Here is a 12516-nt window from a genome sequence, read left to right on the forward strand (position 1 = left end):
AGATTCACTCATCCACGGTTGGACAGAGGGCTCTTTGACTTTGCCAGCTGTGCAACAGTAGATGACTGGCTGGATTCCATCAAGATGGGTCGTTACAAGGAGAACTTTGGGATGGCTGGATACTCCTCATTGGGAATGGTGATGCGAATGAATATAGAGTGAGTATGCAAAAGAATGAGTGATAAGCATGATACTGAAACATACTATGGAAAAAACATGCAGTAGTACATCACACAAGCCTACTTCCTTGTTCATCCTTTATTTCCCACAACACAGAAGGCAAAAACATACACATGCCATCAATGTAAAGTAACAGTTTCATTTGCCAAGAAAATAAGGATTTGATTATACACTAGTTATTTCAAATTGTGTTGATAAATTGTCATAACTCTAGATCCTTCAACTGAAATATATCTATAATAAACTCAACGTAAATATTGGTGCGTTGCAAGATTTTACTAATAAATACATTATTGTAAATACGCTCTTCTGCTTGGTTGTCAAATATCAGCTCATTGAGGTGATATTGGTGAAGCTGCTACAAGACCTGTCTATCAAGATCAAAATGTGTGCCTTCAAGTGTTGCACTGATTTCTTATTCCATCCATGAGCATCCGTGTCTGACTGTTACTTTCTGATGTTTGATGCAATTGTGATGTGAGGAGAGGTTTGTGCCACCTCCCGCCCGACAGATATTTTTAACTGACAAAAGTGGGAGACAAGTGACAGCCTGAAACGCAGAACAAAGTAACTTGCCATCTAACCCCTATTATTGTTAAACATAACCAATGCAAGAAGAGCAAAGTAGATACAAAGTAATGTACTTTGATTCTAAGAGGAGCATGATCCAAATTTCTTTCGACTCAGTTAAGGCAAAACCATTATTTTTATAGATCATGTGGAAAAAAAATGTGAGGGAATAAATTGTGGCTCTGCTTCCTAAAGCACATTTCCGAAAGTAATACATGGATTTTCCTCCACTTATTTAGCTAATTAACAAACATGCTGTATTCCGGCTTCCATTATCTCAGAAGGTCACTTTACAATGTGTGTACAGGGGGGGGGGGGGGGGGGTGATACGGCTGGTTGTTGTGTCACTGGAAAGTTAAGGCAACGGTATAGGCTCCACTGAGCTTCCCCTTTGCCAGGCGTCACCACATGCTCTTTCCCATCTTCCTAACCTGAATATTACAGCCACCAGATAATCTAAGAAACTGTTTTGGATCCTCATAGTTTACAATGTAAAGATTATTTTTACGGGTTTCCCATTTATACTAATGTACTTTCTATGGAACTGTAAAAATACAGTAGCTAATGTAAGATAATTTGTAGGAAATGGTTTGAAAGCCTTGGTTATGGCTAATATTCATAGTAATTAGATGGTAAGGGTACAATTGTTGTACCCAGCAGCCTTATTACTGTTTTTAGTCATGCAGCTGTGTGTCTGTGATTACAGTCAGATATCATACAAGATAACAGGGTATATATATATATATATATATATATATATATATATATATATATATTTATAAATAAATTCTTACAGTAAATGCCGGGTAAAGAGGAGATATGCAAGGTCATGGAAATGGTTAAAGAACGACAGAAAGTGGAAAAGAGATATAGAGAAAGAAAAACAAGAAAGATGGGATATAAAGAAAGAAACAAGAGAATGGAGGCACGGAAGTGAGAAATTAAGTGGAACAAGGTGGACTAAAGGGTAATCGCTATTCATATTTACCCTACAAGGAGGAAAGAAAGACTAGTCTTAGACAGGGATTGAAGTTAATTCTAGTATAGTCATTTGGGGCCAGTATCTTAATTGGGTGAGCCACACCAGGTCCTTGCCCAGGGGGCAACTCAACAACAAATGAGATTAAAGATCAGATTCAATACAAACAAGCAATGACAAAACAAAACACTAATTATTTTTCCCAATCCTGGCAAGCGGCCAGGCTATAAAACTCTGAATTAATTGAGTTTAATAAAAATAACATCATGGATGTTTATCCTTATTTCCTTTTTACAAGGCATCAGTGTATTCTCTAGAGCAGTAAAACTGACACAGTGATGTTCAAATGTCATTAATACAAAATGCCAAATTGTCTACTGCTTACGCAATAAATCAAGAGATTGCAGAAAATCTTACAATCCTATTTAGTCTGTCAGGCAGATTTACTAAACCACACAAGCAACCGTAATCCATTTAAATCTGTCATTTTGTGTAGCAGAATTTCTTAGCTATAGTGCCTCTTCGTCTATTGATGGGAATAAGTATAAAAACATTATGAAACTTTTTGTTGTCTTCATAGTGATATCAGAAGGCTTGGGATCTCATTAATAGGACATCAAAAGAAGATTCTGACCAGCATCCAAATCATGAGGGCTCAGCTGATAAACACACTTGGACCTAGAATGCACTTGTAATCAAGACTTCATGAAACCTTGCATCGATGTAACGTTTGGACATGCAAGTCACATTGTCCAGGAGTATGGTTACCGAACGATGCATTGATGGCGCTATTCAAATAGAGATATACATACTGTACATTGACCATACAACATCTCTATATCGGAAAAACTAGAATGTGGACAACAGAAACACTGGAGATGTTTTAGCTTTTTGGGGGATTTGCAGAGTCTACTTTTATCATAGTGTTAGGGTGTTTTTATGAAGAACAAACACAAAACAACATTGTGACATGTTGAAAACTTGGACTTCTCCGAAGTGTTTTTTATTCCCCAATCATTTTCACATTCTCCTTTCCTGTTCCTGCTTTCTTCCTCATTCTTAATAGCAGTATGTTTCCTTATGGATCTCCCAGTGCTGCCATCTCAATATAGCAATAGAATCACATTTTCAAGAATATACAGGGTGCTCTATTATTACAGGGTTTGATTCTTAACAGCTTGCTCCTTTTACTTCAGCTGCTACAGTGAGTTGACAGCTGGTGCTAATTTGGAGATACTGCAACTTTGTCACCTCATTTATGTATGTTTGTGCCTCGCTCACAGTTTATATCTCAGCTCTGTCAGTGGCCACCGGCTTTTTTTTTATAAGGATATCAACATTATTTTGGTGTTAAAAGGAGCCTCCATAGCATCAACTCTGAGAATCAGATCTAGTATGTGGATTTTTGTTGCTAGCTTTACATTTCTTACAGAAGTGATTATAAGCACTTTTAAAATATTATCGTCTCATTTCTGGACTCCGAAATTGTCAGTGGTGCACATCAAAAGGTTAAGGAAGGCGATGCACATGTTGCATGAGCCCTGTTTTCTGTAAAGTAAAATATTTCCTTCCGTTCCCCACAAGGGTTTAATTTGCATCATCTCTTACATTTATTCTCCATCAAGTTGTTCTTTCATTACTGAAATGCAATCTTTTTAGGCCCAAATTTCTTTTGTTTTCTGCTCTCACAGCTTTTTACAAAGAGTGTTGATTGTTAACACCAGAGGCAACCATGTCAAATGAGTAAGATTTTTAAAGAGATTGACCAAAAGTTATCATTTCAATAGGACACTTTGAATACTAAAGAATAAGGCTGTGTGGTCATTGATATTAAGTATAAGCTATGCACCCTTCCAATGAATGAGACTTGCATGACATGGTCTGTAATATGGTGTGATGTACTATGAAAACATAGCAGGAGCATATGTGCCAACATATTGATATATCTTGATAGACACTTCTGCTATTATAAGGGCCTATATCTCCATGATTCACAAACTAGAGTTTTAACCAACATTCTACTTGTGTTACAGATTTCTATTTTCCTACTTTTAGAGGAGATAATCTATGTGTGACCACACATGAGAATACATGTAGGAGTACCCACCTAATTCTCTTAGATTAATTTCCAAATGCGCTTATCTCCTAACTACCCTTATAATTGATTGGTCACTTTATTTGGGCAGGTGATAGTAGAAGATACTCTTTATGGAAAGTGAAATAAAACCATGTGTTGCTGAGTTTCAGGGCTTCTGGCAGCGATCATAATGGTGGACATTCATTGGTATTTGACATTCGCATGGTTTACTTAAGTTGAGCATTGGCATTTTATGGCTTGCATAGCGAATACCCTATTTGAATCTATGATCATATATATTTGAGCTCTTCCACAAAACATCCACATGGTTATACAGTGCAGGAATTCTCATTGTTGCTATGTGTATGTGAAAAATAAGCAATAGAGTGGAGCTGGAGACGATATCAAAATAAATGAGTGATTTGTGGCATACTTCAGTTAGCGTGAATGTATGTCTAACAAAGTGAGTTGTTTCCGTTGGCTTTTGTTGTATGGCTGTTAATCCCAAAGAAAACATAAGGGATGGCAGTCATCCTAGTGGTATCCTGTATGGTGAACCCTAAACATGCTGAATAAGTACACGTCCCAATTCAAAAAGCACTTTCAGACTGAAACGCACAATGCTCAACCCAGCTGGAGCTTCTTATTTCATGTGTTTATACATTCCACACCATACCTCTCAGAGGGAAGATCTGTCCTTATATGTGACATGATATGTGATGCCCATCAGTGAGCAGGATGCTCAAAAGATAATCATTTCATTAAGTTCAAACCATCTTCAAGAGAATCTGATGGGTCTCCCACAGCTTACAGACTTTTACCATCTGTCCATGTTGTACAAGGGGACCTCTGATACACCTAAAGAATAATGACTACAAATATTGGTTGTTTTTTCAATGCACTTTGCTCTCCCAACAGGTGTGATTATCTACTGGATTTTGAATTGTAAGAACATTTATCACAATGGAATGGAGTATTTGTACTTGGAAAAAAAGACAACAGATCTCAACTTTTTTTAAACATGTTTCTTTTTAATTGACTGTGTGTATTTGTAAACGGATTCTTTTTTCCCAATGTGTTTGAAATGAGATTAATCCTTTTTTGACTCTGAGCATTGCAAAAATAGTCGTTAAAGCACAGAACAAATGGGACTGAAGGTTGTGTTTAAAAGAAATGTATTAAAGGTAAAGTTTAGCAAAATATAATGATAGTGACTGAGTGATGGATCATATGATCTGTCGCTTTCCAGGTCTACAACATTCAGGTGCAGAAGGGAGGAAGGAATCCATGCTTTTTGTCTTACAATACATTTAAATTAATGAGTCACTCCCTGAGGCTAAACAGGTTCAGTACGTACTAGCTACAGTAGGTAACTTAATACATGAGATTAACTAAATAATACAGTACCATTCCATTGAAAGCAATGGAATGTATTTCTTTGCTAAAATTGCTACTTTTTATAACCGAATTACACCGGCATTGTAGCAGTGAGCAGGATGATATACTTCCTCTCTATCTAGCAAAAACGTGATTACCTTTATTGCCAGATGGAATTCCAAGGCATGAATGGTACTGAAAAGGGTAACGTTAATTATGAATTTGATCAGGCAGCTTGATGCACCTGCGAGCTGAATACTTCACACCTGCAGGTGTCACACCAACCAACAAAGAGATGCTGACTTGTTTTATCGGAGGACAAATCATGTTCATTTGTCAGGATGTAGTTTCTCAAAAGTGAATAAGCTGTTTTAGGTGGAGCTTGATTTAAAGTATTTTTTTTTCCTTAACTGTTTTCACTGCCTGGTGGTCCAGCGATGCATTTCTCTTCACAGTGTTGCACATTTTTCAGTCAGCAAAGAGTTAAAGTCACTGTACTACCTGCCTGACCGTTTATAGATAAGTAGCAGATGAGCCACTAAAGCTGCAGACACAAGCTGCAGGAATAGTAGATATGCTTATAGATTTGTGTTGAAAAGTTAGGCCAGCATAGATTTGTTATATTGCAGTGGGTGATTTAAAAGCTTAATCTGCCCGCAGCTGTACATGTGTCTGCCATCCAATTCCTGGTCAACAATGTGATCATGATCCAGTCCTGACTTTGTGTTCCCAGTTGCTGCTCTAGTTGATACTTCAGTGTAATAAAGTCCAATCTGAAGAAAGAACCAGCATGGAACATCATCTCACATTTGCCCAGGAGTTACTTGGCAACTATCTTCCATATTAATAGTGAATCCTCGGCTATGTCCGGATTTTCCTCCCGATGACCTGGATTGAATGAATCATCTTACTATAAACATCCATTGAAAGGGGTAATAGAGATGTAGCTACCGAGCATTATCCAAAACTGCAATAATTCCAGCTAAACTTGACCTTTAACTATTTTGAGGGGTTTAGTTTTATATGCATATCTCTCTATATATTACTATATTATATATTGATAAATTCATATTTCTTCCTATGGAAGCTGTTTTTTGTATGAAAAAATAGATACAATGTGTTGTTTTTATTGTACATTTATCTGTGCTTCATCTGTGTTTCAAGTGCCATTTAAAGACTATCAAGGAGTCCTTTGCTCATGACTGGACTTGTGATGACACACTGCTCACCAAGGGTTAAGTTGTGGAATTCCAGATGCTGACTCAGATTGGTGACTGTATAGTTGTATGTATCTGCTGCCATAAAAGTGGTTTTGATATGATTCCCCTTCACATGCTCTCTTCTGTTTGTTTTTAAGCATTGCAGTTCTGCACTGTTTTTCCTTTGAAATAAAATATTGTCTGAAAAAGAGCTGGCAATCTTGTGTTCTATTCGAAACACAGCCACCTGTGCGGAAGCAGGAATATCCTGAAAACCAGACCTGTTAGGTGGCCCTTGAGGACGAAAGTTGGCCACCCCTGCCAGGGAAAGTTGTAGGCCATGTACGTAGGTATTGTAGAAATTCAGGGAATTATATTATTATTGAACCATCTGAAACTGAAATGTGTTACTGTACAATAGTTGAAGTAAAAGAGTGATTCCTTCTTTACAATTGTGGGCCCACAATGCAAAGAGATTAATTGTGCACCGCAAATATCTGTCATTAACGCTGCAGCATGGCCCAAGATCACCCACTTGACTCCCTGATTTTTAGCTTAAGCTGTGTCGTTTTTCTACTTTTCTCCCTGAAAATCTTTTCCTCATCCCAATCAAGTCAGTGAAAGTTTTCGAGGTCTCCCTTATTTTCATCTTCAATTTCCCTGAAATGAGCTCTCACATGTTGGCCAACAATGATCATATGAAAGACATTAAGCAAGTTAAAGCAGCAAACCTGTCTAACCAACCGCCCCTTCTTTTACAAGATTGGAACCGGGTCACCCTCCGGAGCTGAACGTGCTATTTTTAGCTCTAGGGAAACCTCCGATTACAAGATACTTACTGGTGAAGGTACCGATATTTATACCTTGTTCTTATAGGGGGATTTAAATGGCCGTCCAATAGAAAACTGCAATTAATGATGCTGTGGCTTCTTATTGGCTTAAGATTTGGTAGCCATATTGTTTCCCCTGGCGGTGGATTTAAATCCAGCAACTTCAGCGGCAAGTATGTCAGTAAACAGGGGGTCCTGAAAATAGCATGGTTCAGCCCCTCTGCCCCCAGTGTAAAATAAAAACAGGTAGGAGGGATTGCTGCTTTAGTGGTATTAATTTTATTACAGAGCAGTGAGTGACCGTATACACTTTCTACTGCCAACAAAATATTGCTTTGATTGCAAGACCAACGTTGGCACTATCCTTCAGCACCGGTTTACATTAACATCTGGAGCATTTACAAATGGTACAGTACTGCTGCGGCAGAGTTTATTAGAGCATTTGCCCGTTCTCTGCCGCAGCAGTAACCTGGCGCGCGCCGGAGGGTGCCGGGCGCGCGCCGAAGCAGCGGAAGAGTGCCCTCCGATCGGGGCGCTCTCCCTACCGCTGCCGGGTCCGCCGGGTCCCCCGGAACCCCCTGCCGCCGTCCCGCGATCACGGGACACCAGGGCTCCCTCGGGGAGCCCTGGACGCGCGTGCAGGGGGCGCTGACACCCAATGACGCGTGACCGCGCATCGGTGACGCGCGGCACGCCGAGGGAGTGGGGCTAGCAAGCCGGGGCATCCCCCGGCTTGCGGAACTAGCCCTGCTCGATTTAAACGTGTTGGCAGTGTAAGGTCGAATCCTCCTATATTGGCCATGTTTGTATCTCAAACTGTGAAACAAAGACAGGTGTATTCCATAAATGCACTATTCATCATCCGTTATTATTGGCCATGTAGGTGGGTAAGGACTACCACAGATTACTGAATAAACCACTATATATAACGTTAGTACAGTGTAAGACTAAAAATATTAGGAGCCTGGCTAATATTGTTTAATGGCAACTTGTCTCCTGAGTGTCTATTGCCCTGTTTGCGATATGGAAATTTGCATATCCTTGTGACCTGCAGTAATAGTCAAATTGCGGGACCTGTTTGCAAATTCCCAAAATGTGTTGATGTATTTTCGTCTTATCACGCTGCATGAGATCAGTCTGACATTTAGCCTCTACTATGCTGATTATCGGATGATAACCAAATTCTTGCAGTGCGGTAAGATTAAATAAATCAAGAAAGGATTTCAAGACGGGAATTAGACGATAGCAAAATTATTCCTATCATTTTAGGCAAATTGTTGTAAAGCGAGACACATTTTAAGCTGCTGTGGATGGTATTTTCTAAAGCCAAAATAGCTTTTAATGTATAATAATCGTATAACCACTCCATGGATCAATACTATGGAGTCTCTCGCAGTTAAGGCATTAAAATAGTATTTGGCAAATTTGCAAAATGACTAGACGTCTATATATCTCAAACAAATGTTTCCTGTGTCTGGTAATAATAGGAATTATTAAAACAAGTTGCTAAAATTGCAAGCTGTAAACTGTATTGCTTCTTACTAGAAAGATTTCCAGCACTTCTTATAGGCACAATTTTAGGAGATAACCTTTCCTTTTAGGAAGCTAGACAGTGACACTGACCACAGCGATAATAAATAACACAATACATAACACAATAAATAACACTATACCACTAAATATTCTGGGATTCAGTGCAATGCTGGCACGGTATATTATGATATATTTCAACATATCACACAAGAAGGAACAATTAAGCTGCCTGTTGCATATCTGTGTACGTCCTCTGTCACGTCACAGGGTACCTCACTGCCAGAGATTCCTGGTCTGTGCCTAGACAGGTCACTATTAGCTGCTACCAGAGACTGTAGGGTAGGCTCAACCCTTCACTATTCCCAGTCTTTCCTCTACGGGAGGCTTCCCGGGACACAGGTTTCCACTAGCCAGACACAGGGAGCTAATAAGTTTTAGGATTTATTACATACTGTACAGCAAAAAGTACCCCAACAGCCCAATATAGTATAATATACACGGGCAAAACACACACAAACAGAGCTGGTCACTTTGCTCTAAGATGCACTGAAGCTTGGCGATTCTGGGCATCGCTGTCACGGGAGACCAGGACTCTTTCATGAAATCAAGCACCAGACAGGACAGAGAGATCAAATAAACAGGGTGTTTATTTCGGCCAGTCAACAGATGCAGCACAAAATCACAGCAGAGCTTATTCTCACAAACGTCAGCACATACAGAGGGAATGTCAATCGTTTAAGTGTCCAGCACCACCACAAGGACTTTCACGGAGCAGCTTCCACGTCTGTAGCAAGTCCAGAGTATCCAGGCAGTGCTGGATGTAAGTTGGAGCAAGGTATGTGTAAATCTCCTGCTTCAGTAAGGCATGCAGCCTTGTCTTGGGTGTCTCTGGCACAACCTCAGAGAACACTATTTAGTCCATCTCCACACCAGTCCAAGAGAGATCTGTGAAACTGAGATCGGCCCCTTTTCTAGATTCCTATTTCCATAGGACATCATGGAGAATGGATGCAGACCAATCACAGCATGGATGCTGCGTGTGGGACCAATCACCCCGGATGCTTCTTGGGCCAATCGCAGAACGATCTATGTAGGCCAATCAGGGCTGTGGGAAATTCAAACTAACTACTGAGACCTGAGTCAGTTGTCTCACACCGTAAAACCTCAGGTAACCTTAAAAACACAGAAATGCTGGCCACATGAGCCACAGGTAGATGGGTGTACAGGGCAATTCTGTATATCCATCAGAAGGACAGGGGTCAGAGACCAGACATAACCTTTAATATGCTGGTCTCTGGGACCCTACCGCCACACAGTCCATGTAGGATGGCTCCAGTGAGCTCAAAGTACAGTCCAGAACATAAAACAATCCTCTGATCACTTTCCATCCTAACAGGGAACATTGGCCAATGTGGTTAGTAGCCACCTGGCTACCTATCCCAGTGCAGTTGGGACTGCCCCCGCTGAAGATGGGTGCAACAAACAGCTTGAATATCTTCCAGGAAAACAAGGGGTAGAGTAGCTAGTAGCCTCCTGGCTTCCTAGCCCTGTGTGCTCAGTACTGCCTCCCATTGAAGTTGGATGCCACAAACAGAAGAACAAAACCCTAAGAAAGTCCTCCTGGATGCCACTGCAGCTTAGCTCTCCAGGTAGCCCACTCCTCTGGGCAGTGGATGAAGTCTTGGGGAAAATAGAAGCCTTCCGTGGGTGGCCTCTGGTCCCCGAGACCAGGGAGCCTATTATGTAAGCGTTCATATGGTTATCACCCAAAATGCCTACTCCAATTCTGTAAGCGTCGATAAGTGGGCGATAAAATAATGAATCGCCCAAAATGTTAGCGTTCAAAAAAAATCACTATATGAGCGGCGATAAGCCACTTATTGCCACGTTCTGAAACTCGTGCAATTCTAGTAGCCGCGATTAGGTTATCGAGGCCTATCGCAGCTCTAGAATGGCGAGTTTATCACAACATCCTCACACCAGAAATGTTAGCGTGAAGGTGGTGAGAAGATGACAATAAGCGGTGAGACGGGACTTAGGAAAAAAAATGCTTTTTCCTGCATCGGTTTGATGCGGTGTCTCCAGAGCTGATACCCATTAATATCAGCACCGGAGACCCCAAGCATGAATCCCAAGCAATAAAAATGCATTTACAGTCAACTTCATTACCTTAACGGCTAACCGCTACGAAAATGAAGGGGTTAACCCCTCCCACTACCCAAAAGACTCCAAAAGACTATTCATGGTCCCAAGACTCAACAAAGTATCCGGACGTTCCTCCTTCTCCTTCCGTGCACCCCAAAACTGGAACAACCTACCAGAGACTCTCATATCCACCACCAGCTTAAGTTCTTTCAAATCTAAGGCTGTCTCACACTTTAATCTGGTCTGTAACTGTTTCATACGCTCATAATATATATTTTCTTTAACTGTGCATGCAATGTCTTATATATAATGTATACCTTGTTCATTTATGTAACTGTATTTGTAACCATGTATTATTTTGTTTTACTCTGTGCCCAGGACATACTTGAAAACGAGAGGTAACTCTCAATGTATTACTTCCTGGTAAAATATTTTATAAATAAATAAATAAATAACCCAACCAGGGCCAAATACCCCCTTCACCTACCCCTGCTACCCACAACAAACTCTAATACCCACCTCCTCTACCCCCACATGATTGATACCAGAGGCTGCCGGGGTCCGGGGGTACTCAGATGGTCCCTGCGGGTGTCTGTGGGCCCTTGGGTGGTCCTCGTTGGTTGTCTCCTCGGATGTCTGGGGGTCCTCAGGTGGTCTCCACGGGTGTCCGTGGGCCTCTAGGTTGTTCCCCGCGGTTGTCCGTGAGCCCTAATGGGGTCCCTGGATGGTGTCCGGGGGTCCTCAGGTAGTCTCTGTGGGTGTCCAGGGGTCCTCAAGTGGTCCCTGTGAGTGTCCGAGGGTCCGAGGGTGATCACCGTGGCTCCCCGCTGACCTGCAGTACGAATCCTATTGCAAAAAAAAAAATTGGGCCTACATTGCAATAAATACAGCCCCCCACCCTCCCCCCAACACATACAGTACAGTAATGGGCCAAATAACTATTATCCTGATATGGATATACTTTGCAGGGTGCTGGATCCATGCAGGCTGGGTGTAGATATGCAGAACTTTTATATTACAAACAAAGAGCTTTATTCACAGCCATTGATAATGCTCCACGTACAAGGGCAGGCTTCACATTAACTTGTGTCAAACAATATAGTTACTCTGTGCATCTTCCCTTGGTAGCTCTCACTCCTACATTAGGGTAAGTCCCCAGTGGACACTGCGGGGCCCCCATTGAAGCCATAATTGGTGAATTGTACGTAGGGTACGTCAGATGGCACCTTCCAAGGGGCGTCGGCTTATCGGAGAGTCGAGCATTGCAATCCAAGTCAGATCATTGCAGCACTGTGGGCAGCAGTACCGTCTCTCTATACGACTATACAGTATATGCTCAAAACTGGCGCAGATGTGTAAACCTAGTTGCACAAGTAGCAAGTATTTTATTCACTGTATTTCAAATACAGTACACGCTTATAACTAAAGCATCTACCAAGTGTAACACAGTGCAGCAGGTCAAGTTCACACCCAATATCGAGGAAGATTTAACACAGCTGTTGTTCTACATGACCACATTAGCTGCAACCATACTGCTCATGCAAATATATTAACTAGTGGGGCCTATTGTAGGTAGAGAGGGGCTGTCATTACACTAACCCGTCCACCACAACAGACTTGACAGTG

General features: G+C 41.2%; 1 protein-coding gene across 3 annotated transcripts in view; it reads left to right on the forward strand.

Annotated features, from left to right (window-relative positions):
• The window catches only part of EPHA8 (EPH receptor A8), a 206801-nt gene extending 200208 nt beyond the window's left edge, over positions 1–6593 (forward strand). Inside the window, exons 16-17 of one of the 3 annotated variants that reach the window (XM_075605786.1) lie at positions 3–158; positions 1547–1872. In XM_075605786.1, the coding sequence (XP_075461901.1) occupies positions 3–158; positions 1547–1721 (331 nt within the window). In that variant the 3' untranslated portion in view covers positions 1722–1872. Of the gene's footprint in view, positions 1–2; positions 159–1546; positions 1873–2309 lie in introns of those variants that run through there. The other 2 variants (XM_075605784.1, XM_075605785.1) reach the window with 2 other exon arrangements.
• Positions 6594–12516: the final 5923 nt, after the last annotated feature.

Source organism: Ascaphus truei, chromosome 6 (assembly GCF_040206685.1).
Source record: "Ascaphus truei isolate aAscTru1 chromosome 6, aAscTru1.hap1, whole genome shotgun sequence".
Classification (NCBI taxonomy): Eukaryota; Metazoa; Chordata; class Amphibia; order Anura; family Ascaphidae; genus Ascaphus; species Ascaphus truei.